Source organism: Cheilinus undulatus, linkage group 4, assembly GCF_018320785.1.
Source record: "Cheilinus undulatus linkage group 4, ASM1832078v1, whole genome shotgun sequence".
Lineage (NCBI taxonomy): Eukaryota > Metazoa > Chordata > Actinopteri > Labriformes > Labridae > Cheilinus > Cheilinus undulatus.
The window spans coordinates 20018432-20046279 of record NC_054868.1 but is presented as its reverse complement, the minus strand read 5'-3'; the positions used below and the strand labels follow the sequence as shown (position 1 = coordinate 20046279).

Here is a 27848-nt window from a genome sequence, read left to right as displayed (position 1 = left end):
TGGGCATATGATTGTGTGTATGACACAATAATAAATTAAAAACTTCAAAACTTCAAACTGTAACAACAAAGGCTTAATTGCACAGTTGAGTTTTGATGCATGTCTTTCAACATCAGAAAGAGAGATTATTCACAACCCTAAGGTGTGCCATGACAATAGCTTACACTTTGAGAGGAACCAGATTATATTGGAGTATAAATAAAAGAATGTAATCATTACGACCGTTGAATCCTTATCCTCTATAAATATTATGTACTCAAACAGCAGCAATAACTTTGTTACAGGGGCCGTAAATTCAGCAGCAGTAACGTCATGAAGGATCTGACCTTAGCTCTGCAGCGATTGGTGGAACACTGCTACTCTTCCTCCTTTGATTGGCCGACTGTATCATTCTCGTTCTCGGGCTGCCGTCCAATCACAGTGTCGTAAAGTTCAGATGCGGAAGAGGGATGCAAAGGAGATGGCTGAACTTAGATAGCCCTGTGTTTGTGGATATCTTCATCATGGAGCTTTTCCAGAGGACAGAGTGGAGCAGAGGGCGACTGCTTGTCCTCTCGCTTGTACTTGGATGGTGTTTCGGATCCGTGAAATGTTTCGGGCAGAGCCTGGACAGCGAGTTAACGTTTCTGCTGCCAGCTGGAAGATCCGAGTGTTTCTTTCAGACGGCAATCAAAAATGGTACGATGGAGGTCGAATATCAGGTAACTGTATGTGTGGTCAAAAGAAGGGAATACTTAATGTGCCCTTGTTTCAGTGAAAACTTTGAAACACGTACAATTAGCAGCGTTTCTAGCCGTTATTTGTAGCTAGCTGACGTGCTGGTAACTGCAAGCATTGCTAAGTTGTCATTCATTATGTCCTCATAAATCCGTGTTTTACTTAACTGTTAATTAATTTGATAGCAGCAAACGTATAACCAGTATCCACAAACTACTGGCAGCTCACAAAACTCGTACAGTTTCTATTTTAGGGGTGAACCTGACCCATTTTACTGAAAATTGAAGAGCTGTCTACAAAGTCCAATAACTCAGCCTAATTCTTGTTAGATTTGTATTTGAAAAGTATATGACACAAGAGAGCATGCAGATTAATTTAGAATACGGAGGAAGAAAACGAAAATGCAACAAAAGCAAACAAGAAAAAATAGTTTGGAGAGTAATGTCTGATATATTTAGTAGAACAACTATGATTAGTGTAATGCCTACCAAGTATCCAAATCATTTGCTGCATAAAGCACACAGGGTACTTCTCCCATATACTTTATTTTTATGCACATCTGTATGCAGCCATGTACACACACTCACAGATGCACATTCAATATATGGACACAAGTATTTGGCCACACCTGTTAATTATTGAACTCAGGTGTTGCAATTGTTGGCACATTTGTGTAAAATCAAGCACATAGCCATGCCGTCTCCATTTGCAAACATTTGTGATACAAAATTGGTCGTTTTGAAAAGCTCAGTGACCTCATGCTTGGTACTGCGATGGATGCCACCTTTGCAATAAAACGGTTCATTACATTTCATGGAATATTCCACAGCTGTAAGTGATATTATTAGAAAGAGGAAGCTACAAAGAAGAACACCATGTAAAATCACAGAGCAGGGTCAATGCCTGCTAAGGCACATACTGTAGTGCATAACAGTCACCAATGCTCTATTGATTCCATTGCTGAAGCGTTCTGAGCTTCCACTTGAAAAAATGTAAGTACAAAAATGGTGGGGTGGAAGCCTTACGGAATGAGTTTCCATGTCCAAGGTGTGCAAGCCACACATCACCAAGTCAAATGCCAAGCGTTGGATGAAGTGGTGTGAAAACACTGGCAATGGACTGTGGAGCCATGGAAATGTCTGATGTGGAGTGACCAATCACTCAATCAATCAATCAGTGATAATAACAGTAGTGATAATAATAGTCTGGATTTATGTTGGTGCCTTTTTCAGGACTCAGGATGCGTTTGAAAAGGATTTTTTTCATTTCCCTAATAGTAGGACTTGTGGGTTTTAATCCATAACAGTATCTGAAATATTACTCTAACATCTTGCTACTAAATTTTCTTTGTACTTTCTTGGGGTTGGGGATGTTTTAAAGAACCAGAAATTGCCCTAATAAAAAGCCAACCTTGCAAAGCAGATGGATTGGCAAGAATCCATGTATGTCATCAGGCAGATCCATCTTATACAGCTCTCATCTTTAAAGACTGAGCCAAGTCTGTTCTCAGACTTTACCAATAATTCAATCAATCGATCAATCAATCAATCAGTCTTTATTTGTGTAGCACCCATTTATTACAAAAGTTATCTCAAGACCCTTTACAAATAGGGCAGTCTAGCTGTATTCTTTGATATATTATTATAAATACACAACCCTTATCACCATGAGCTCAGCACTAGCATTATTTTTCATTCTTACAGTGGCAATAAAAACTTTCCCTTTGACTTGCAGAAATCTTGAGCAGAACCAGACTCATGCTGAAAAGCCATCTGCAGAAGCCACACTGAGGTTAAAAAAGGGGTAAGGGGAGAAGCAGGTAGAGAGAAGAGGGGGATGCAGAGCCAGGAACAAGAGAAACAAAAAACAGCAAAAGACAGGACTACCATGGTCGACTGTGGCTCAGTAGGTAGAGTTGGTCATCTCACAATCAGAAGTTTGTGGGTTCATCCCCAGCTCCTGCAGTCACATGTTGATGTGTCCACCCTCAGAGATTTTTTTTCAAAGGTTCTGCCCTTCCCAAACCCTTTCAGTGAGCTGCTGCCCAGACGGATGTGAGACATATACCATTCAGTGGATGTGTGAAATGGTCTAACTGGCATGTCAGGTTGACGAAAAGTTCCATTATTTCAGTAAAGCATTGACTCAGCAGTGTATTTGGTGGGAGTTAGTCTCTGCCCACCAGGTCTTAAGACATAATCTCTTCTGAAAATGTTTGGCCTGTGTCAGGAGGTAAACAAACACAACACTAAAACTACAGCCTGTCCTGTCACTCTCTCTACATGAGGTTGTCACATTTCATGCCATGATTATTTTAAAAATTGATATAATATTGAATATCTAATGATATTCATGCCTGTTTCAACACCATGGCAACAAAAATTAAAGTTCTCAGCATCTGATATCTGATAATCTCTCTTCATTTTCTGTCTCTCTCCACCTTTACTATCCAAACAGTATGGACTAAATTGTGGCTTGGTTGATCTTCTCAGCTTTTACCCCAGTGCTCTCCAAATTGTGAAAAAAAAACACAAAGATGTAATAAGTAAAGCATTGACTCCAGCAGTGTATTTGTTTAGTGGGAGAGTCTCTGCCCACCAGATGACAATAGGCGCTGTCTTAAGAGGCTCACATAATCTCTTCTGAAAATGTTTGGCCTGTGTCAGGAGGTAAACAAACACAACACTAAAACTACAGCCTGTCCTGTCACTCTCTCTACATGAGGTTGTCACATTTCATGCTATTATTTTAAAAATTGATATAATATTGAATATCTAATGATATTCATGCCTGTTTCAACACCATGGCAACAAAAATTAAAGTTCTCAGCATCTGATATCTGATAATTTCTTCATTTCAGTGAACAAAATTTGTTGGCAGACTTGCAAAAAGCACTAAGTTAAATTTGATACCGCAGGGGTTTGCTGCATGTTTTGCCTGATTCTTTCCTTCTCTGCGACTCTCTAATGAAATAGGCTAAGTGTAGTTTTTAAAGTTCTCAGTAACAGTTATTAGTAGGGGTTAGATGACACAATTATCTCTCGGGATGAGATAAGATGAGATTTTACCTTGTTTTTAACTATGATAAAAGAATACATGACTGAAAAATGTATCTTTTTTAACTGTAAGTTGTAAAATTCAAGGAGTGCAAGTACATTTTGAAAAATATGAAGTTTTAACCCTCTTGCACTGAATATAAGTGCCTACAGAGTTAGTCTTATCTAGTCATGGCTCAAGCAGGCATTTAACAGCACTTCATATCAAATATCTATGCATATAATAATTATTTGTCATATTCGCATTATTTCACTTCTCATTGCTATAGTTCCAATAAGAAGCAGTTTGATAAACCTGAACTCTGTTTATATTCTGAAAATTAGGCTTTATAGATGCAGATGCTCTAGTGAGGTAGTCCAATTGAACTGGAAATTGCCCCTAAGACATTTTTCACCTCGTCACACCTCTAGCCTCAGAAAATGTATGATTTTTTTATGTTATTTATTTATTTTTTATTTTAAAATGTGGCGATGAAAAACTATTGAAAAAGGTTGTCAAACTATTGAAATTTGAAAGTTACTCTGGCCACTGAACCATCACAGAGTTACTCTGACGACCATTCAACAGTCACAGAGTTCCAGAAAACATAACTTTTATTTTACAAGTGTCTCAGCCCTGCTGCCTGTCTCTTACTGTTGTACTGTGTCTCACATTATGTAAGAAAGCTCACCATGGTAAAAGCCTGACCTTTTATACAGATTTGCGCTAATTAAACTAATTATAATTCGTTAATTAAATTACTGCTGTAATATGTCTTACCTCATGTGCATAGATGCACTAATTAATCATTTTTCCGTACTCAAATGCTGCAAGTAATTAATCTATTTATGGTAACTCAAACACTGTTTGAAGGTTCTCTGTGGTAAAATGCCTCACTTCATATAAACATTTGCACTCAACTATCTTAAATAAGCTTAACTGCTTCACGTAAATCTGCCTATATCCTTGCATATTTTATACTACTGATCATGTCTAGTTAGGATTCCTACACAGTCTTGCAACCATACTGTCAGTGCACACAAACTTGTAGGGGAAAAACAAACAATAACTTGTACATGTTTTTATTTATTTATGTATTTGTATGTCTTCATGTCTTAACATCCAGGTCATAGCAGGTGCAGGTATGGACGTAGACTTCACCATCCTCACTCCAGATGGCATCATGGTTGTCATTGAGTCAAGACGCTCTGACGGAGTCCATGTGTAAGTTCTGCCCCTTCACTGCTATTTTCTGATTTCATTGGCCAAGGAGTGTTGAACGTGTCTGTTTATTTTTGTCCTCATATTCTGTCATTCCAGGGTGGAGCCGACGGAGGCGGGGGACTATCAGATCTGCTTTGACAACGGCTTCAGTCGCTTTTCAGAGAAGATGGTGTTTTTCGAGATCATCATTGAGGGCCAAGGAGGTGATGTGGGAGGAGATGAGGAGTGGGCAGGACTAGATGAGCCTGATGGAAGCCTTCTGGAGTACAAGCTGGAGGACATCCGGGTGAGCCAGTTGTTAAAAAGGATTTAAGCAAGGAAGTCAAATTCACTGTACCGTGTTTTTGAAACCTGGCTACCACGTGTTAAAAACATTTCAACGTTATTTAAAGAAATAAATAATGGTATTACAATGTAGCAGAGCTTTAAAAACATTAAATGTACTATCATATTTCCAACCACAACTTGCTGTTAAGCAAAGGGAGGAGCAGCAGGAGTTAAGCATTTCAGAATGTGAGTGAAGTGATCAGACAACTTTTATTGAAAACAAATTTGAGAATCAGACAAAAAGATTTTTTTTTTATTGTATTTCAGCAGTTACTATCTAAAAAAGAGATTAACACTGCACACCAACTCAGGACTTCTTCATTTTGTGGTAACAAAAAAAGTTGTTTTTAGTTTCAAGCTAGTACTTCAGATTGGTGGCATGGTGGTGCAGTGGTTTTTACTTATGCGTTGCAGTATGAAGGTTCCTGGTTTGAATCTTTGCTAGGGAATTTCTGTGTGGAGTTTGTGGCCCTTCTGTGTGTGGGGGATCTCCCGGGGATATTCCAGCTTCCTAACTTTGTCCAGAGATATACATATCTGATCAAAATTTAAGATCAGTTGAAAAATTGCAAGAATTTACATTTTGCACTGTTGGATCTTAAGACCGATCTAAGTTGAGCTTCAAAATGCAAAAAGAAGAAATGAGATGAGAGTGAGACAAAAAAAAAAAATGAGTAAGCAATTTATTGAAAACAGCAATTAAATGGAAATAGGCTGTTCATCAGCTGATCAAAAGTTTAAGACCATTGCTTTTAATAGCCAAAATCTGCGCAAAAATGTGGACTCAATGTCATTTTCTGTAAGGTATTCACACTGTCATGACCTCCTGATGGCAAAGGCAAAAAAAACTTTCTGTCTTTGAACATGGTCGGATTGTTGAGCTGCAGTCAAACAGTTTTTTTTGAAACTTTTATTTTTGTTTTGAGGGGGTTTTGAGCTATAGTCTTAAACTTTTAATCAGCTGATGAACAGCCTATTTCAGTTTAATTGTTGTTTTCAATAAATTGCTTACTCAATTTTTTTTTTGTCACACTCCCATTTCTTCTTTTAGTATTTTGAAGCTCAACTTAGAACCTTCTTAAGATCCAACAGTGCCAAATGTAAATTCTTGCAATTTTTTCAACTGCTGCCTTTTGTGGTGTGTATGATATTCTGTTTTCATTTGTCAGCTCTAGGATTTATTGGTGACCCACCTCTTAACAGCTGGACTTCAGTCCTTTTACAATCCTTATCAAGATAATGGGTATAGATAATGGACAGATGAGTGTTACATTAAAATTCTGCTGTCGTGACTTCCCTGGTTGTCAATGATATGCTGAAGTTCATAATACATTTAAACATGCAAAGGAGGGATAAATGTAGCAATTTTGATCAGCTTTTTCAGGTTTTTATTTTACATTTATTTGTTGTGTTTTCTGCTCTGGGTTGAACTGTTGGCTCAATGATTGGTGGTGGTATTGCAATATTTGATCTGTAAGCCTCGAGAGGACGGACTAAAAACAGATGAAATGAACACAGAGTACTGACAGAAAGGTCTCTCCGTCTCAGTATGCGGATCAAACGTAGAGCACAAATGGGCCTTTACAGGCCAGTGTAGCTCAAGGCTCTCCTCAGCTCCACCTCTGTGCCTGTTTTGATGTTTACTGAAAGTTAGTGTGAGGCAGCGTGTCCACTATAATGGCCATCACTGGGCTTCAAAAGTCCTCCTCAGGAACCAGTGAGTGACTAAGACCCATCTTCTATTCATAGCTGTTCTGTTATGTCACAAACTCACAGACCCACCCCTTGGTGAGCAAGGCTTTCTACTGCTTCAAAATATGGAGGAGTTAACAGTCTGGGTTGACACATACACATGTTTGATTCAGTTTCAATTTAATCTTTTTAATGAAAGACAGTTTTATTATAAACTGGATGCACAAATTAATCAGGGAAAAAAGCCCAAAGAGGTGAAACTAGCAGATTAATGCTGTTACTCCACTGTCTCTGTAGATTACTTAAGACAGTAGCACCTAATAGACTTTTCCTAATGGTGATATCAAATATTTTATTAACATCATCAAAATATGACTGCATTTCACCTTTCATTACTGCCTCAAAATATGACTGTCACAGCGGACAGTGTTCATACACTACTGTATCATTAGCACTTATGCTTTGATGAGAAATTATTTTTTTCCCGTCACTTCCCAACAGCAACACTATGGGCCCAAACACATTTAAAATGCACAAAACTGACCATATTCTTGTCGACTTTCACACAGATAAATCAAATTGTAAACATCACCAGAGAGGGACTTTTCCTAAGAGTTTGATAGTGTTCTGGGTACTGTATAAAGGTCTGAAGTGACGAAAAAGTGAATTTTTAATGATTGACTCAATTTTTATGCAGTTTACAGGCAATGTAAACATGCATCATTTTTAAGAGTTAGAAATTAAAATGCTCACACCTCCACATGGTGGTCAGTGGTAGCTGTTCCTGTCTACACTCCATTTTCCCTTCAGACCTCTGTAAAAACAGTCTCTGATCCTGTTTCTGCAATACTCCTTTGTATATTAATACTTGTCTAATATTAGTCCAAAAATGCACCTATTAATCCTGCTTTAGGATAGTTTACGAAAAACTGTAGTGTCATTTACGATACAGCTTTTTTCATGAACTATACATCTCACTGACCTATATTTTTCATCATCAGAAGGAACAAGTTGAGTGAGAAGCTGAGAGTCACAAACATTGTGGGGAAGTTGGAAAGTATTGAGGGACGCTCTGACGCACTCTTGGTTTTTGTGTTTTTGAGCAATTTGCTGACAATATGGAAAACATGAAATAACAAAAGCCTCAAAGTTGTATTATTTTGTGCGTTAGTACAGGAATATCAACCTCTCTTTAGAGCCCACTACACCAAAAGTGAACAAAAAAACAGTAGAAGATAAATCTCTGTATTGCCACTCAGTGAACACATTTACAATGGTTTGAGAACTGTTGTTACTTCACCTTCTTCTCTCTATAAGATCAGCAGCATTGTTTTTTCAATTCCTCTAACTTTTCTCATATTCCTGTCAGGAGTCCATGGACTCTCTACACAGACGCTTGGAGCGCAGCCGGCAGATGCAAACAGTGCTGCGAGCTTTTGAGGCACGGGACCGAAACCTCCTGGAGGACAATCTGTGGAGGGTGTCTTTCTGGTCCTGTGCCAGCATGTTGGTGATGCTGTGTGTGGCCCTCACACAGGTAAGGTGACACATAACACAGAGACCAGAAAATCTCATAAAGTTTGCTCTAATTTCAGTTACTGTTGGTATATGTTGAATGGTAGATTGTTTTGTCTGTTAGACCGGGCATCCACTGCAATATTTCAAGCTGATTCTGTGATAGCCAGGGTGGAATATCAGCTCACATTGTGCAACTAAATCCATTACAACACACGATTAACCCTTAGACTGAATAGTCCGATGGACAGGCATGACCTAAGTGACCCGCTGTATGAGTTCAACAAGGCGACAGAGAAAAATTTCCTTTGAAAACCTCAATAGATGGAGAAGTCGCACACACCACCAGTAAACAAGCAGCAGCTAACAAAACACATACTTCCTTTGACTTGCTTTGACTTCATTCAAAAGTGAAACTTCCATATATTATTGATCCCAGGTCAGACCAGTTAGCTGGCCAGTCAGACACAGTAATACCATGGTCAGCAAACCAGTTTCTGGTGGTTTTCGTTTAACTGTCAGTAGGTGCCAAGACCTGCTGAAAAAGGAAATCAGTATCTTCATAAAGCTTCTCAGAAGATGGAAGCAAGAAGTGCTCTAAAACCTCCTGGTAGATAGCTAACTGAAAACACTGGACTTTGAGCACCTTAGATTCTGGGCCTCTCTGATCTTCCTCCGGACTGTGGGGCCTCCAAATGAAATGCAAAATTTACTTCCACCTGAAAACAGGACTTAAGCGGCATCTTAAGTTACGGTGTAAAGTCCACGCTAAACTCTACGTTGAAACTAATTCAGCTCTTTGCTCTTGTAAGGTTCTCTGAGGGAATGTGGTAGTTTGCACATCCAGTCTACAAGTGTTTTGTGGATTTGGAGAAGGCTTACAGCCGTCTCCAAACTTGGGATAGGTAATGTGGGTGGTACTGTGGGGCCCCAAGTCACGGGCCATCAGCAGCCTGCGGCACCAGCTATGCGTAAGTTCTGCCTTAAGTTATAGTGTCCACACTAAACCCTACACTGAAACTAGTTGCGTTCTCTTAAGTTGTGTCATTGTTCATTTGCACCACAGAGACGTAAGGTTGATCTTAACTAGTAGAGATTTACGTCCAAACTAAGCAGATATTGTTGCAGATATGACGTATTCTCTTACTTTAACCAATCACTGAAAAGCATTTTTTAACCCTGTGTTTGCCACAGATGCTAATGGCTAAAAATTGTGCCTATGTGAGTATTGTGAAGCCTACAGCCTAAACCTAGAGCCAGTATAAATAACAACACTGTTATCTAGTGGTGAAATCGGTAATAACACGAGATAATATAACAGTGGACGGCGGAAATGATCTCTGCTCATGGAAAACAACAGTTATTGATCATAGAGATCATGGAGTGCTGACTCCAAATTTCCGGTAAAATCCTCAACTCCCCGTCACCTTCCAGGTTATCATGTCTTTTGGAGCTTGGAGCTATCGCTATGACAGTCGTTTTCCACGGAGGACTTTACACCTAGTAGGGGGTAGGTGTAAGATTTAAGTTACAACTTTGGCCTACTTTGAAATTATCACAGCTGGTGCAACACCTTAAATGTTAGGAGAGTGTAAACTCTGTCGTAATTAAGAACTTACGTTCAAACTAGGCTACGTTTGAACTTATGCACAGTTGGTGCAACCCATAGCAGGTCCCTGTATAACCTAAGTGAGAGCTGTGTTTGCACATAGAACATGTTCTTGGTGTGAGTTGGCCTCTGGCAGGGCTGCCCTTTGTGTGCGATTCTGTTAGTGATGTTCATGGACAGGATCTCGAGGGGCAGCCAGGGGGAGGAAGGTTTTTGGTTGGGTGACATCAGAATTCCAGCTTTGCTTTTTGTAGATGATGTGGTTCTGTTGGGTTATCAGCCCGGGACCTCCAGCAGGCACTGGGAGGGTTTGTGGCAGACAGGATGAGGGTCAGCACCTCCAAATCTGAGGCCATGGTTTTCTTCCAGAAAACGGTAGATTGCTCCCTCCAGGTGGGGAGGGTATTCTCAGCCCAGGTGAAAGAGTTTAAGTATCTCTGGGTCTTATTCACAAGTGAGGGTAGAATTGACTGTGAGATCGACAGGTAGATTGGTGAAGCATTGGCAGTATTGCCTATGTTGTACCTTACCGTCATGGTGAAGAGGGAGCTGAGCCGGAGGGAAAAACTCCCAATTTACCTGTCGATCTTTGTCCCAACTCTCATCTGTGGTCATGAACTCTGGGTAATGACCAAAAGAATAATATCGCGAGTTCAAGCGGTCAAAAGGAAAATCCTCAGGAGGGTGTCTGTGCTCAGCTTTAGAACCTTAGAGATATGGTGAGGAGCTCGGACATCTGGAGGGATCTCAAAGTAGAGCCGCTGCTCCTTCACCTCAAAAGGAGCCAGTTGAGGGGGTTCAGGCATCTGATCAGGATGCCTCTTGGTTGCCTCCTTTTGGAAGTCTTCCAGGCGTGTCCAACTGGAAGGCAAGCCCAGGGTAAACCCAGGGCTCACTTGAAGGATTAAATATCTCATCTGGCCTGGTAAGGCCTCATAATCCTACAGGAAGAGCCAGAAAATGCTGCTGGGGAGAGAGATGTATGGGTGGACTTGCTTAGCCTGCTGGCTCCACGAGCCAGCCCTGGATAAACGGAAGAAGATGAATGGGTGGATAGTTGTAGAAATGTGAATATTTGCTGATTTGGTTCTCATCAAATGACACAGAAGTGGCAGCATGTTGTACTTCAGAAAATGTAACTGACATCCTACATTCTGGGATGTAAATGCTGCACATGTGTACAACTTCAAAGCAAGCCCTACAACTCAAGGATCAGGTCACAATTGGCTCGAAGTCACAGTGTACACCTGGCTTTACACAGTTGTATTTACATGCATGTTTCTTCCTCCATTCTCAGGTCTACACTGTCCGTAAACTGTTTGACGACAAGCGGAGAGTCTGCACATAGAGACAAGAGAGACCGCCTGGGAGAAAAACAAAATGTTCAACTGGTTACTTGTCAGATACAGGTCCACTACTTTTCATTCTGTCCATGCATGGAGCAGCTGATTGAGAGCAATAATGACCTATTGTTACATCAGGGAGAGTAGCCAGATGCTTTAAAGGAAGTTTAATTTATTTCATTTTGATGCGTTTAATATCAAATCTCACCCTAAAGTAATGAGGAACTTCTATCTAAAAGGCACATTTATTTACAAAACAGTATAGATCAGTGCAGATCTCTGCTGTTGAAATTAGTGAGAGAATTTTGGACCTCACAATAGGTGGAACATTTCTTCCCTAATGAAAAAGACGGTTTAAATGACAAATATTAAAATGTGATTTGCAGAACTTCTAGTTAACCAATTTAAGGGGATAACGGTGTGCAATAGTGTTGTTGGCGTATTTGTTCTTCCTTATAATTTAGGAATCTTTCATATTTGTTATTCTTCCTTGGCTATACTCCTTTAGTTTGTGTTGAAAAGTTACTGACTTATTTTAACGTGCCAGTTTAAAGTCAATGCTGAGATGACGACAAAAAGAATGTAAAGAAAGTGTGAGACTTAAAGTTTGATAAATGCCAATATGAACTTCTATGTCTGAGCTAATCCTGATCAATAAGTGGTAGGTACAGGTTTGCCACTTCAGAAGTACTGATCAGAATGTGTCGGTATAAACTCACTGATTGTTAGTTTGTTTGAGCTTTTAAAATCACCAAACTCACTTTTTTAGATGTACGTGTGTCAAAATGATGTGATCTTTGGTTTTGCTTAGTCAGCAGGTGTTTTTTTTTCTAAGAACAGTTTCAGTACATCAAGTAAGGTTTTCATGGATGTCATCAATATGAATAAATGCATTTTTTTACACTGAAACTTGTGTGGGTTGTTTTTGTAAAATGAGACTGGTGACACACTGAGCTGACTAAGATGATAACAATAACTTCTCATCATTTTTAGTATTCAGTATCAGATAGAATTTAATCAGAATGCCAAGTTAAAGCTCATAGACTTTAGCAGGTTTTGAAACTGACGACATTCAATACTGATGCCTCCTTGTGAATGGCAAAAGCAAACCAGACCATCTGCTGCCACTGTTTTTATTGAACTGAAACCTCTACTGGGGAGTGTACAGAAAATACCCCTTATTCACATTTGCACAGAAGTAACACTTAATGTTATAAATCAGGTCGCTAAAAGACACATATATAAACGGAACCGGCTTAACTTACACATAAATCACACAAATTCTTGCCTTTCATTGGGAGGCGGGGTAGCAAAATGAAGTATCAGTACCTGTGTTGTATTTCGGTCTGCTAGGTATCTGATGTGTTGATACTGGTACCATGTCAGTACCGGATTTCGATACTCATCACTGGCTGGGGTGGTTTTTGTGGTTAGTTATCTTACTTTTTTTTTTTTTTTTTTTTTTTTTGTTATCTTACATTTTTAACTTAGGGGTGCAAGAGATCATCTGCATGATATTGGTATCGTTAGATTTTAAATTTTTGCAGATATTTACAACCAATATTTTGGCTATAAAAATCTGCCTATATGAGCTTTGAATATTGGCCACATGAACAAATAAGTGAGGGTGGTTTTAGGCTGGACCAACAGACCAACATCAGTTGAAGTCTTTTCTTTATTCATCATCATATCTTATACTTTAAAGTTTGTTTTAAGGACTGGAATTTGTTTATTTGTTCATCCTCAAACTTTAAATTTTGTGTTTTAAGGACAGAAGTTTTAGCTCTGAACTACATTCAATTATTGAGATTGGGTTGAAACTGATGTATAAAATAATGACCTTAGATTTGTGTTTCCCCAAACACTTTTTAGGAGGTCCAAGCCCAAGTTATTTTTGTTAACTAAAACTAACCGAATAACTAAAACTAAAATGTAAAAATCAGTTTCGTTAACTGAAACTAAATAGTAACTAAACTTTACAAATAAAACAAAAACTAACTAAAACTGTATTGTGTGCTTACAAAACTAACTAAAACAAAATAGAATTAGGGACAAAATCTCCTTAGTTTTAGTCTTTGACACTAGCATACTGACTGACATGAACCAACCAAGCCTGGAGAGAGTAATATTGCCTGGTTTGATTGAAAACACAATAGTAATTTTAGATCTTTAGTTGTGTAAAAAAACATTAAAATTGATTAATGACAGCAAAAAGTGAAGAGCCATTTTGGGTCGCACCCCTGGCAGTTATCCCACATTGCCAAGAAAAAACAACTAAAACTAATAAAAACTTAACTAAAACGAAGCATTTTTGCAAAATAAAAACTAAACTAAAAACATAGCAGTAAAAACTAATTAAAACTAAACTGAAAACAAAGTTTAAAACTAATAAAAAATCCCAAACTATTATAACCATCATGACCCAACAACTTTGTTTTCTGTATATTGTATCTTATCAAGTCTGCCTTCTGCTCCCTCTTTAGCTGGTTGGCTGAGCTGATGGCTGGTGCTAGCTTGGATAACATTAAACCTAGACTGTTTTACAAACCTGGAAGAATCCACCTCTGTAACATAGCATATCGTTTTCAAAATTAGATATACATTTATTTATTTTTTAAATTAAGACTAGAAACACAATGTGTGAATTCATATTAGGGTCAGAAAGACAGGAAAAATTGAGAGGATCTGTTAATTTTTCTTGCAAGAAAGTGGACATTTTTTTGGGGGGGGGGGGAAATCACATTTTTTAAGGTCATAAAGCCAAATATTTACAATATTACATATTTCAGTTTTAAAAAGTCATAAAAATGTACAAGTTCAAAAAGGCTTAAAATTTGACATTATAAACTTTAAAAAGTTTTTAAAATCATAAATTTACAGCAAAGTTAAAGTTAAAGTTGTGGTTCATGTACGTTTACAACTTTAAAAACAAAATCACATTTATTTCTTGTAAGTTAAAGACTTTTTAAACTCGAAAATTTCAAGTTTTATCTTGAAGATTAACAGAGCCTCTTTTTCCCCAAAGCTGTTTCAAGGAAGAAATGACTCTGAGACCAACATGCACACACTTTTTTAATGATGCAGCTCCCCCTAAAGTCAGACATTAAAAAAACATTAGAAGCATTTACAAATACAACTTTGACCACATGCTGCCCTTTGCAGTGCTCTAAAAGCTCTGTAGTGAATCTATCTGTAAAACACTGAGTTCTTTTACAGCTGGATGATTAGAAAGTAAATTTCATTTTCCATAAAAGTAGTTTTAGTCACATAATCGTGTGAGAAAACATGTAGTAGGAGTGCTTCACTCTTGTAGGAGGAAATCATAATGTACATATTACTGCATATGCAGTGTACGCACTGAGCTTTGTTAGATATAGTTTACTATATTAATCCCTTCAAGGGGAGTTCAATTTTACACTCTCTTATTAAACATGCACATATACATAGGCTGAAAGACCCACATTTGCAAAAACACAATCAGATGGACCTGTTACACCACCACCTGTACTGAGGGCTGCTCTCCATGAAGGACCACTGCCAGAGTGGTCAGGTACCTCTTCAGCTACAAGACCAATTTATAGATGCGGTCTGACTGGGACTTAAACTAGCAAACCCCAAACCAGTCCTGACAGACTTAACATCTGCCAGCCTCAGGCTGTTTCATTACAGGACAGTAATTCAGTAGTTGCTAATACACAAAGAAAAGATAAATGATCATTATTCAGCTCATTTGGCGTTAAATCATTAAGATTAAAAGTTTCTTTAGATTTAGTCACTTATAAGTCCTTTTTAAACTTCAAAAACCTTTCATCCAGTTTAAGTCAATAAAATGTCCCAACATTTGACTTTAGGTCAAGTTTCTTTGAACTAATCTAAACAGCCAAATTGTAAAATTTATATAAATTCAGAACACACTAATGCATGAGCATTATATTAATTGATAAAAATAATCTGATTAATTATAAGCAATATAAGCAATTACTCGCATATGTCCCTAATTTGAGAAAGATTGCATTACTTTTAGATTAAATGATAATAGTAAAAATCAGAAAGGACATGCTTCTGAATGGCATTGAAACTTTCTCCTTGCTTTTAAAAAAGAAATTGAAATTGTACAAAAATTAAGAGCAGAAAGAATTTTATATGTGCTAATCCAAGTAAATCTGACATTTGATTTGATACTTTTAAAGAGATTTTTAAAAACTTCTTCATACATTTTAAGACAATACTGAAACCTCATTTTCTAACCAGTTACATCAGTAACTGTTATGTGGGGGTTCTGTGCCAATAGCAGGACTAAAAGGTAACAAAGAAAACGTATGTTGTATTTCTTATTTTAGTATGTGAATTTTGCTTTCTTGGCGCATTTTGAGATTTCACTATTTCTTAACTTAAGGGGTCTAAAAGAAGTTACACCACAATCTATCATTAATTATTTTATAAGTTTTACACTGCAGTTAAAGTTATAAAGTAGAAGAGCATACATTTAGTTTTTAAGAAAAAATACAGGGCATAATTGTTTATATAAGGATATTAATATAAATCCTTATATTTCATTTTCTGCTTTTAAAGCATTTTACTGTTGCAGCTGATCAGCCTTAGCTCAGTTTATATGAGCTGTATTAATTTCTGTATTTTATTTCCATTGTCTTTTAATCCATAACAAGTTTCTTTTTCTGTGGTTCATGGCATAAACTTCATTCCCAACAGGAAGTCAGTCACCTTTACTTCAAGACAAAATGGCACAACAACAACTCTGAATGCAAAATAATGGAATTTTTAAAAGCGATAAAAGGGTGAGATTAATTGTGATTAACTACAGAAATCCTGAGATTAATTACATTCAAAATGTTCAATCTTTGACAGCTCTAATTTTTAGTCATAGTTTTGGTTGACAAAATGAACAGTGCTTTAAAATCGTAATGCTGAAAAGACATAGGATATCCAGCCACAACAACAAGTCATATTTACACCAGTGAATTCAGCCTCTTTCCCTTTTAAAATGTCCTGTAAACAAAACATCACCAGACTGAGAAATGAACACAGAGAACAGATCAGGACAAAACTGTGCTACTGCAGAACGTCTCCTGCCAGGTTCCCCTGCCAGTGCTACCAAGTCCAAGTGCTCAGCTCATTTCACCAGTGGTTTGGGCGTGAGGGGACTTGTGGAGGTCGCCTGTGTGGGAGCACCATAAAAAAAAGGACAAATAATCAGATTTCCATCAGTGTCTGGTCAGATGTGTCAGCAGCACCCACAGCGGAACAACACAGCCGAGAAGGGAAAGATCTGTAGTGGAAAAGCAGAAGGACTGCATGCCTTTACTCACTCCTACATGGAGATGAGTTACACTGTCTGTACTGTGTGTTGCCACTAGCAACAACTGTTACCATGGCAACCTACTGCTCCATCATACAGTAAGGGAGGGAGGTCATAGCAGGCTAAACAGTGAAACACAAGACATTTTTCTGCACCGCTGTCTTCATCTGACTCATGAAAGGTGTGGGCAAAGTGAAAAAAACTATCTGTGGATGGAGGTCGAGCAACATGTGAAAAACATATGGGGGCAAAAATACACAAGGACAGCCCGGTGCTGGAGAAGGAAAGAAATAAAGCAAAGGAAGCTGAATAGAAAGAAAAAGGCCCAGCCACCACATCATTGTTTTCTACTCCTTTATTCAGACACCTTGTGATAGGCAGGTCCCCCTTATACATGATTCTTTTGATATTATGGCTTTAAAAGTCAGTACAAATTATTTTGACTAAAGGCACAGGGATCAAAATTTCATCCAAGGTTGAGCAAAGTGAGAGCTAACTGTCTCAATATTCTAAACTACTGTTTAATCATCAGTAAGACAATAGAGGACCATTTCAACCAACAACCTTCTTTACTGTATGGAAGCTCACTGCTGCCACAGAGAAAACATTACTGTGTTATGATGTAAAAAAAAAAGAAGTATATTTCTTCCTTTGACATATGGCTTGGTTTTTGCTCTGATATGCATGTCAGCTGTGAGGCCTTCTACAGAGAGGTGTTGGCCTTTTCAAATCATGTTCAATCAGTGTAATTCACCACAGGTGGACTCCAATCAAGGAGTAGAAACATCTCAGCAACAATCAGGAGGAACATGAGCTAAATTTCAAGTGTTTTTACAAAGGGTCTGACTACTTATGTAAATGTGATACTTCAGTTTATTATTTTTAATTAATCTGCAAAAATTTCTAAGTTGTTGTTTTCACTTTGTCATTGTGGGGTACTGGGAAAAATGTTTTTATTGCAACATCAGGCTGCAACATAACAAAACTGGAAAAAAGTGAGGGGTTTGAATACTTTCTGAATGCACTGTAACAAATAGGGAATATGCTGGGAATCAAATAATGGGATCTGTATCAAAAATAGCTTTTAATCGCATCCTCACTTCCAGAATTGAAATGATCCGAATCATAAGATAGTGAAAGATTCACATAGCTATGACATTAAAAGACAAGCTGTAAGAAAAATACGCTTTTCAACTGAAGAGATATTTCTGTGGCAGCAGTGTGTTTCCATATCCTTGTAATAAAAGGCTTAGCAGCTACACGATGCATTAAAATGTAATTAGCTGGTCTAATTTTGATAAACTAATCTGGATCTTTAAAGATCAATGAATAAAAAAGGCTCCATCAAAAAGTGCTGCTTCCTTCATGAGGTGCTTCATGTTTAAGATTACTGACAAAATGTTAAAAAGACATTACATTTTAGCATTACATAAAAGTTACGAATAATATCTTAAAGACACGTTCAAATGAAATAAAAATCCACTTAGACTCTTGGGTTTATAATCTGTAAGTCAATAAAATCATTGAATGTTCCCTTTATCATAAGACTGAATGCAGAATATTTCTTTGTATACTTTGTAAAGTCAAAATTACATACAGAATCTTTCTGAAATGCACAGACTGAAACAGCATCTGATTACCAGTTACAGTAGAACTAAGTTTGTAGTTAAATGAATAAACATAAAAAAGGAATATTTCTGCTCATATAAAAGTATAAACAAAGAGAAAGTTTCTGTTTCTAGTCGAGCAGGGAGGGCTCTGAAGGACGGATGACAGTGGGTCGGTTGGGAGCAGCTGGAGGTCTTCTGCTGCAGGAAGAGAGAGGAGGGGGGGAGGGTTGGGGGAGGGAGAAGAAACATGCAAGGCTAAATATCATCAGAAAGTCATGCACCAAAGATCCCAAATCACCCAAAGAACATTCGGTACAACCCTCCACCAGTAGTTGTATAAGAAACAAACTTCCACCCATATCAAAGCCCGAAAAAGCATCATGTTGATATTTTTGTGTGTGTGTGATTTTACCTGGGGATCCCCGGTGGTAGAGCAGGTGGCACGCGAGCCGGCCTGGAGGGGACAAGAGGAACAGCACCGGACACGGGATCCGGGCCGGGTCGAGATGGAACAGGCGGGGCTCCGAATGCTGGTGATGGGTTGAGAGGAAGCGGAGGACCTGGAGTTGGCCCTCGTACTGCTGGAGGTCGCCCAGGAGGGAGCGCTGTGGCTGCTGCAGGACGGGATGCTGGAGGGGGACTGAAGCAGAAACACTTGAGCTATAGAGAGTATGAATGTAATGTCACAGGCACTGTTAGTCTCTGTCATTCCAGCTGCTGAGTGGCCAAAACCTCACATTTGTGAGAGAATCAGTAGGGAGTAAGCAGTAAATGGCTTTATTTATATATATATATATATATATATATATATATATATATATATATATACACATTTATTTATGTAAAGCTGTCTTTTTTATAGTTAAAAATATAAAGTTGATAAAGTTCACTGCAGTCAGTATAGGTCCTCCTGATGGAATGAATTTACAGGAATGAATGGAGTGGTGATGAATAAAGCCACAAGATAAAGCTGTGCAATTACAGTATCCCCAACAAGCATTCAGTTCATCTAATGAAAAGTTATGATTTATACATATATGTTTGTACATATAGCCCTGCAATGGCCGATTAACGTGGCTGGTTTTATTCAGGAAAAAAAAAACAAAATGGTCAAATCTGTACATATGGATCACTGATTAGATAAAGACGCCTTTGCACATTAACATGATTTCTATTTGGTTACATACTGAAAGTATTTTTGTGGAAGTTTAATGAAATGAAAATTTCTGACGCTGTCACCAAACAGATTTTACAACCACAGGATGTTCAATCAAGTCAATATAATTTAGCTTTTTAGCATAAAAAAGTCTTTGATATCAAGGTGGAAACAGATTTCTACAAAGTAATGTCAATTAAATAAAAATATTTAAGGCAAAATTAATGACTGCATAAACATTTACCCCCTTTAAAATGACTGACCTAATTTAACAGAGGCCCAGCGAATTAGTCCTAGTAGTGTCACAATTAGTGAAATGAGGATCACCTGAGTGCAGTGAATATGTCTCAAGTGATTGTAGTATAAAGACGCCTGTGTCTGAAAGGTCCAATCACTGGTTAATCGGTGTTCCTGGCTACCATTACACCATGAAGACAAAAGAACACTCCAAGAAACTCAGAGAAAAGGTGATTGAAAAGTATAAGTCAGGGGATGGATACCAAAAATGTATAAAGACACTGAAACCCCCCCAGAGTTCAGTCAAATCCATCATCAAGAAATGGAAGGAATATGGCACGTGTAAATTTGCCTAGATCAGGCCGTCCTCACCAGCTGAGTAACCGTGCAAGAAGGAGACTAGTGAGAGAGGCCAACAAGACACTTATTACTACTCTGAAGGAGTAACAAGCTTCAGCAGCTGAAATGGGAGGGACTCTGAATACAACAACTGTTGCCCAATGGCAAAGAAAAAGCCACTGTTAAAGAAAACTCAAATTAAATCTCAACTAGAGTTCACCAAAAGGTATTTGGGAGACTCCATAGTCAAGTCGAAGAAAGTTCTTTGGTCTGATGAGATCAACATGGTGCTTTTTTGGCCATCAGACAAGATGCTGTGTTTGGCAGACACCAAACACTGCACATCACCACAAACACACCATCCCCACTGTGAAGCAACAGTGGTGGCAGCATCATGCTGTGGGGATGCTTCTCTGCAGCCAGCTCGGGAAGGCTTGAAGAGGTAGAGGGTAAAATGAATTTAGAAAAATAAAGGAAAATCCTGGAGGACAGTTTAATTTAGTTGAGCAGACTGCTGTGTTTCAAAATGTTTTGGGATCAGCGGTTGTGTCGTGCGCTGAAGTGAAGTCAGTGCATACCCTATATTTACTCAGTCAACCTACAAATATGATTATAAATGAATAATGATATTTTGCTGCTGTGTTCATGTTTGTTTTCATTATGTTTGTTAGCTTCCCTCAATATCATCCCTCAATAAACCATATATGAACTACAGCAGGTAGCTATCAACTACAGTAACTATTTTCTGTTCTGCATCAACAAATCATATGTTCTTGTCTTGACTGGTCTTGCATTAAAGCGAAACTCTGCTTTGGTAGAGACAGAGATGGGACTGATTAAAAAAATATGTTGAAAATTCTGAGAGAAGAGACTGATTGTACCAAAGATTTTTTTTTACATTGGATAAATATTTTTCAACTAACAGAGTTGCTTCAAAGTTTGTGAGCACTCTTCAGCGTTGATCTGAGCAGATGTAGAGGGATATATTCCTGCAGCAGTATAAAGCCAGTATTACAACTGTGAATGCATACTACTCTCTTCAAGATGTCAGCTGAAGGTACCACATTTTGGTTTAATTTGATGCACAATGCTCATGAGCTTTGAGTTTCCCCTTGCATCTGATATGTTTTTGCTCCAGTGGAAAAATATAATAATGTTACAGTGAAGAATCCCTGAGACCCAATAGTGATATTGATAAGCTTTACAATTATTGATTCCTGGGTTTTGAAAAATACAGAACCAGGTTTTTATATACCCAGCTTTCAATCTCATCGGTAGGTGTGATTTGTCATATTTTGGTATAAGGAGGATGTTTTTCTACATTAGCCTTTTTTTAATTTTATTTATTAGTTTATTTGACAGGGGCCATGCAAAACAAAACTGTCAAGCCAGTTAGCTATAAGCTAATTTTCAACTGTGGTCCCTGGGCAGGAAGATGTAAAAACTTTGCTGTGCTGTTGAAAACAGACTATTATTATAAGTCTTAAAGGCTGAGCTGTAAAAATGTAACTGATGGGAAAAACCCGCTTGTAAAGGAAAAAAAAGGGGGCTCGTTGGTCAGAAAACCAGCCATAAAAAGGAGCCCCGCTGCTAACTGACTGGTGATTACCATCTCAGGATTTATGGTACGTCTAGGCAGATAAAAATAGATATTGTGCACTGTCATAACACTGTCATAGAGCCATACAATATCTCTTTATCTGCTCTTTTGGATCTCTGTGGAGTCATATCCTGCCTCCTGAATCCCCCTCTTGTCCAAAAAGGAAAAGTGCTATTGTAAGGAACATGTACATATATGTCACTTCAGAGGATTCCGTACTGAAATTTTCTATAAATTTTTCGTGTTAAAACAGTGCCAGCCGTCTATGTAACAGTGAGTTTCCTAGTTTCAAATCAGCCTTAATTAAGCCAAACACTGATAAAACTTAAACAAAGTACTATCAGCTCATTAGTGCTGATTCATGTTTGCTACCTTGGATCCTTAGCAATCCAGGTGTCGTCTACTGGTGGGGGGACTGGGGTGGAGATCGTGCTGGTACTGATGTCTCCAATGAGGACTAGGGCCTCCTTTAGAGCGTGATACATCCTCAGCATCTCATCCCTCCTCTGTGCCTGCTCTGGTGACTCCTCCATCATGCTACCTTGATCCCCTGCAGAGTACAGGTAAGCCAACAGCTCTGAGTGGATGAAGTCCTTAGCCTGCAGAGTGAAGAGGGAAAAGGAGACATTTAACACACACAGATGAGTGTAACTACTGGAAAAGAGAAGAATTAATCAGAGGACCTACACTGTTAATCATGAGGTGCATGATGGTCTTGGGCATGAGGTCTCTGATGGACTTGTTGACGATGCCGATGTACGAGTCCACAAGATTGCGGATGGTCTCCACCTGACGCTCCAGCTGAGGGTCCATAGACACGGTGTCATTTGAATTCATGGCTTCTTCGTTGTCAGGCTGAAAGAGAAAAAGAAAGTGGGAGAGGTGAGGATTGTGGGGGGCAGGGAGAGTCTGTCTAAGTGTGATCTTCATTCACAAGTTCTATATAAAAATGTCTGTACTCTGGGATCTGGATTATGAGAATGAGACGTGTCCTGGTTTGTCTTTACAGTAACTCTGTAGGGTAGTGAAATAGTATTTTCATTTGTCCCAAATGGTCACTGTCTGGAGATCACAGTTTGGTGCATGACAAATATGTCTGAACCAAAAAAGGCAGTCACTTATGACAGCATGTACCCACCAAGCTAGGTGGCAGTAATGCTTGAAAGTGATTGTTAACCACAATTAAGCAACCAACGAAGAAGAGAAAGGGCTGGTGTACTGCCATCATATCCCACTCCTCAGCCTCTCTGTTCTCTGTTTTTTTAAAAGCCTCTTGTTGTGAAAGCAGAGTGAGCAATTTGTCTGCCTGCCCTGTTGAGAGCAAAGCATCATGTTTAAGTGCACCAGTTTGACTGTAATGAGCTGTTTTTAGTTCTGAGATACACCCTTAAAGGTCACATATTTTACCCCTTAAAGACGAGTTTATATTGGTATGAGAGGTCCACAAAGCATGTCTGTGAAGTTTGTTGCTAAAAAAAAAAAAAAGAACACTCCAGTATTGGAGTTTTGCATGTCCAAAAACCCTCTGTTTCAGCCCTGCTCGGAACCAACTGTTTCTGTGGCTTTAAATGTCACTGCGCTGTCTGACTCCGCCCCTCTCAGGAAATGGATGTGGCTTATCAGATGTGGCTCTCCCAATCCTCCTCTAAGCTGGATCAGGAGAGGAGAGCTGAACTTTCTTCCAAGGGGGGAGGGCCAACCAAACCTGGGGGTGGTGCTAACTCCCCACATGACATCATGAGTGGAAAATCTGAGAACGGCTTGTTTCAGCACGCATTTTCTGAAAGGTGGAGAAAGGGAAGGGGGAGGGAATGGATTTTTCTGGTTCTTGGGGGGATCGCTGACAGGCCAGTGGCACACATTTTTGCTAGAAAAGCCTGAAAAAGTGTATTTTTCATCATATGTGACCTTTCAATGTAAATGTCCCCGTTAAACTGTGTTTTTGGATTTGAATGTCTACGTTGTTTTTTGTGTTGGAGAAGAGGCTCTTTATTTTCAGCTGCATCTGATCTTTGAGCAATCAGGATCTCCTCTTCGCTTCATTGAAGCATCAGACGTCAGAGTACTCCTTCAGCCTTCTTAGAAGTAACCTGACTCTCTCAACAATGACTTGTGCCCTATTAACGGGAAGAGTATCACCTAGGAAACCCTGGTAATTCGTGATAACCATGCTGGACATCTGTGTTTCAAATCCTGTGTGAATCGACTATGTCTGATTTTAAATTCAAGGGAAAATTACCTAACATGTCAGCGCACAGAGAGATCCACAGGTCCTCTGATGTCCTAATCTACAAGCCTGCACCCCTCCCTACAGTTTCTCTTAAATATAACACAATTTAGGATTTGAAATGTTTCAGTCAACATTCAGCGATTATGCTTCAACAGCTGATTTATGCAAGGAGGGTTGTTGTGGATGTGTAACAATCCCAAATTTATAGAGTGCAGAATATTATCAACAGCATCAACTGCAAAAAACTGTTAGAAGTAACAGGAGGAGAGGACAAATTTCACTTGCTTATTAGTTATTGACAGCTTGCTACAGATCTAAAATATGTTAAAACAAATATATATATATATATATATATATATAATATATATGTGTGTGTGCGAATAGGGCTTTAGTGTGCTAATTTCTAGTGATCTCTTCTGTACTTTGTCTTTTTTCTTGCAGTGCCTCCTACACCCGGCCTGTGCATCTGCCTACCACCAGCTAGCCGACTCACGTTTTTTTACACTATTGTTATCTGTATGTAAAGTCCTTTTTTCCCCACTACCTTGGCTCATGCTCTGCTTCTGGGTTCTAGTCAGCAAATTGTCACTATAAATCTACAATAAAATGTCAAAACCCATGTGGGCAGCTGTGTCCTGGATACAATAGTGGATTAAAAATTTGATTTCTTGACCAGTGAGGTGTGAAATTTATTAGAAAAGTGTATAAAATGTAGTTTTTCAAGGGAATAAAAATGTAAAATTGACTTTTAAACTAAGTCAACAAACATGCCACACCAGTATCCATAAACAGCTGACAAAACTCTGTGGTAATCACATTTCACAGTGGGTTGTTGTCCTTTAAATATTCCTCAGCCACATTGAAATAAATGTAGATATAAATGTAAACACGCTCCTGTACCTGGTCTTTCTCTGGGTAAACACCTGCTCGCAGGAAGGAAGCCTTCCAGCTGTCCACATCCTCCTGGGTGTCACAAGCCAGCTCGATCTGACGCAGGTCCTTATACACATTCCTGTTTTATACACACACACACACAAACAAAACATTAAAGAGAACAAATGGACAGCTATATTTATGTGGAGGATTAGGGAAATAACTTCAAACACACCTCTGTTCAGTATTGAAAATGGCAAAGACATGTTTACTGGACATGAAGCCCTTCTCCACGTCTCTCAGCTTCAGGTTATCAAGAGGCAGCATGTACTTCTTTTCTTTCTCCTGATTAAAGCAACCAAAGAAGTGATAATCAGCATAAAAGACCATAAAGCAAACAAATCATCAGTTCTCTTTAAAACAATCACTAAACAGTGATTAAAAAGAAGACAGACATAGGTACATTTTTACTGAACTGTTCTGGCAATAGCTCAGTAATCACTTTACCAGGGACTTCAACTTTAATGTATAAAAATTAGGCCACTTCCTCTCTTTCCCATAGAGAAAAGAAGAGTGAACTTTACATTTCCTGCCTTTTAAAGGGAGGGTACTGGGCTGTTCCAGGTTTTTATACATACATGTATGGCTACAGTTTTGGACCTTTGTAATAAACATGGAAAACATTTCAGTATGCAGTCAGTCTTCGGAGATGAATCTGCACAGTTCACATATCAGGTTTCAAACAGTATTTTCATGGATTTTCTAACATCACAAATTCATAGAAATCCTTATGAGGTCATGCTGCCTCAACAGAGAGTACTTCCTTTGTGGGCTTCAAGAGAACTGGGCACTAGATCTTATCTGCAGTGGGTTGCACCAGCTATGTGAAAGTTCACACTCAGCCTACTTTGATTGAAGTTCTTAGAACGAAGGTTATGCTCTACTTACTCTGCCTGCACTCTGATTGATGTTTGGTGATATCTTAGTTTGCATAGCATCTCAGGACATATGGGGTTCTTGAAGTCTTGTGATGTTGAATTATTATGTTGAACAGGTTTTTGGTCGGGTTCTTTAACTGTTTGAGTTCTGCTGTTGTTGGGTATCATTTGCTCTGTCTTTTTTGTCTTTTGTTTGGGTTTTGTTGCTTTGTTATTCTGTTTGATTATGTCAAAGCACCCTGTAAAGTATTGTTTTTAAAAGTGCTATACAAATAAAGTTATTATATATGATTATTATGATTTCAATTCTTATTTTTAAAATATTATTTATTATTTTCATTATTAATTATTTTTAGTTCTTATTGATTATCATTATCATTATTATTATTTTTATTATTAGCCTGTTGTAACAATTAACATAGTTTCACTGAAGGGCTTAAGCTCTAACTTCCATAAAAAATCTCTCTCCTAAAGTTTTAGAATTATCTGCAAATATGTCTGTCTTGGTGAAAGTTTAAAAAAAGGATAACTCGGAGGAAGACTAGGAGTGGAGGATTTAACTGAGTACTGGTGTCAGCAGTGTGTTCTTTGAGGTCCATAACTGCCATCCAAAATGTTTGATGACTTTCTTTAGATTTACAGTTTCATTTTTCCACAAGTAGAGATCATTTCCGCCATCCAACAACAGAATTCTGTTAAATCCTCTCAGGCATTGTCGATTTTACCACTCGCAGTCACTCAGGTCATTTTTATACTGGCTGTAAGTTGTGACTGTAGGCATTAGTTCATCATCACCATCTAAGCCTATCCCAGTGGTTTGACTTTTTTCCTACATTTTTGTTGTTGTTTCTGATTAACAGTAGTTAGCAGTAGTTACTTTCAGCTGTTGGTCTGTTCATGGGCAATCCACTACAAGAGGCAGCTTAACTTCGGTGATTTATCAAGTCAATGAAAATTACATATCTGTGTTAATATTTAAGTTTGTTTGGATTTTATGCCCTAAGAGTTAAGATTAACCTTATGTCTCTGTGGTGCAACCAGTGACACAACCAAACTAAATACAACTTAACTATTTTCAGCATAGGGTTTAGTGTAGACTTAACGCTGTAACATAAGAATGAACTTATGCATAGCTGGTGCAACAGGCCACATGTTCCCAAATCCAAACTCAGAGTGGGAAGCTCAAAAATTGTCATGTCATATTGAAACTTCAAGTTGTTATTCATATAAATGTCAAGAATAGAAGAACTGTTTACATTTTATTGCCTCCTGATTAAATAAGGAAATAGATACGAGGAATAAAGAAAGAGACCAGGCCACAGTTCATGATAAACTAGAGATAATGCCTGGCAGTATGCACCTCTGCCAGGAATACACATTCTAGACAGTACGAGTACAGTGATGGGTCAAGAAGAGGGCTGGCGCTGTCTTTGTGGTAGTGTAATTGGTAAAAATCTTTTGTCTTCAATGGTGTAGGTGCATGTTTTTGTTAATACACTTTGGATTACAGAGCTAGTTAAGTCTATGGAGGTAAAACTGATGCATGAAATAAATATCAATCAAAAAGGGAAACAGGGAACAGTGTAAATGTAATTGCTTGTATGTATTCACATGCTAAACAAAACCAAAAAGCAGTTCTTGGAACAAAAAGTAAAGCCACTTTAAAGAACAATGCTTTAAATGCTCCTAGAAAGTTACAACTATGAACAATGAACCAAGCTAAAGCTAAGAAAGTTAAATGGATTTTTACTTCAGAAAACACACTATTAAACTCTATTAGGTGCCTACAAAAAGTATTCACTGCCTTGGATGTTTTACCCTTTATCGATTTTATAAATCAGTTGTGGTCAATATAACCTGGCTTTTTGACAAGAAAGAGAGAAAATTCTGAAATGTCAAAGTGACAACAGATTTCTACAAAGTAATGTCAATTACATAAAAATATGTAAGGTAAATAAGTGATTGCATAAGTATTTACCCCCTTTAAAATGACTGACCTAATTTAACAGTGGCCCAGCCAATCGGTAGTAGTCTCACAATTTAGTGAAATGGGGATCACTGACTGCAGTGAATGTGTCTTAAGTG

The 27848-nt window shown here is 38.3% G+C and overlaps 2 protein-coding genes across 5 annotated transcripts in view; one reads left to right on the top strand and one right to left on the bottom strand.

Annotated features, from left to right (window-relative positions):
- Positions 1-432: 432 nt before the first annotated feature.
- tmed1b (transmembrane p24 trafficking protein 1b) lies at positions 433-12372 on the top strand. Its single transcript, XM_041786383.1, has 5 exons — positions 433-701; positions 4880-4977; positions 5074-5263; positions 8366-8533; positions 11418-12372. The coding sequence occupies exons 1-5, from the start codon at positions 450-452 to the stop codon at positions 11466-11468; spliced, it is 759 nt and encodes a 252-aa protein (XP_041642317.1). The 5' UTR covers positions 433-449; the 3' UTR covers positions 11469-12372.
- A 5313-nt stretch (positions 12373-17685) lies between these two features.
- The window catches only part of LOC121508173 (dynamin-2-like), a 30868-nt gene continuing 20705 nt past the window's right edge, over positions 17686-27848 (bottom strand). For 2 of the 4 annotated variants that reach the window (XM_041784781.1, XM_041784782.1), the window contains exons 15-20: positions 25061-25170; positions 24853-24964; positions 22410-22577; positions 22095-22321; positions 18803-19030; positions 17686-18588 (exon numbers count right to left, since the gene is read on the bottom strand). In XM_041784781.1, the coding sequence (XP_041640715.1) occupies positions 18519-18588; positions 18803-19030; positions 22095-22321; positions 22410-22577; positions 24853-24964; positions 25061-25170 (915 nt within the window). In that variant the 3' untranslated portion in view covers positions 17686-18518. The remainder of the gene's footprint in view (positions 18589-18802; positions 19031-22094; positions 22322-22409; positions 22578-24852; positions 24965-25060; positions 25171-27848) is intronic. The other 2 variants (XM_041784783.1, XM_041784784.1) reach the window with 1 other exon arrangement.

Coding starts and splice junctions, on each gene's coding strand:
- tmed1b (XM_041786383.1), top strand. CDS start 450: ATGCAAAGGAGATGGCTGAACTTAGATAGCCCTGTGTTTGTGGATATC. Junction 4,978..5,073: donor CGCTCTGACGGAGTCCATGT/GTAAGTTCTGCC, acceptor CTGTCATTCCAG/GGTGGAGCCGACGGAGGCGG. Junction 5,264..8,365: donor ACAAGCTGGAGGACATCCGG/GTGAGCCAGTTG, acceptor TATTCCTGTCAG/GAGTCCATGGACTCTCTACA.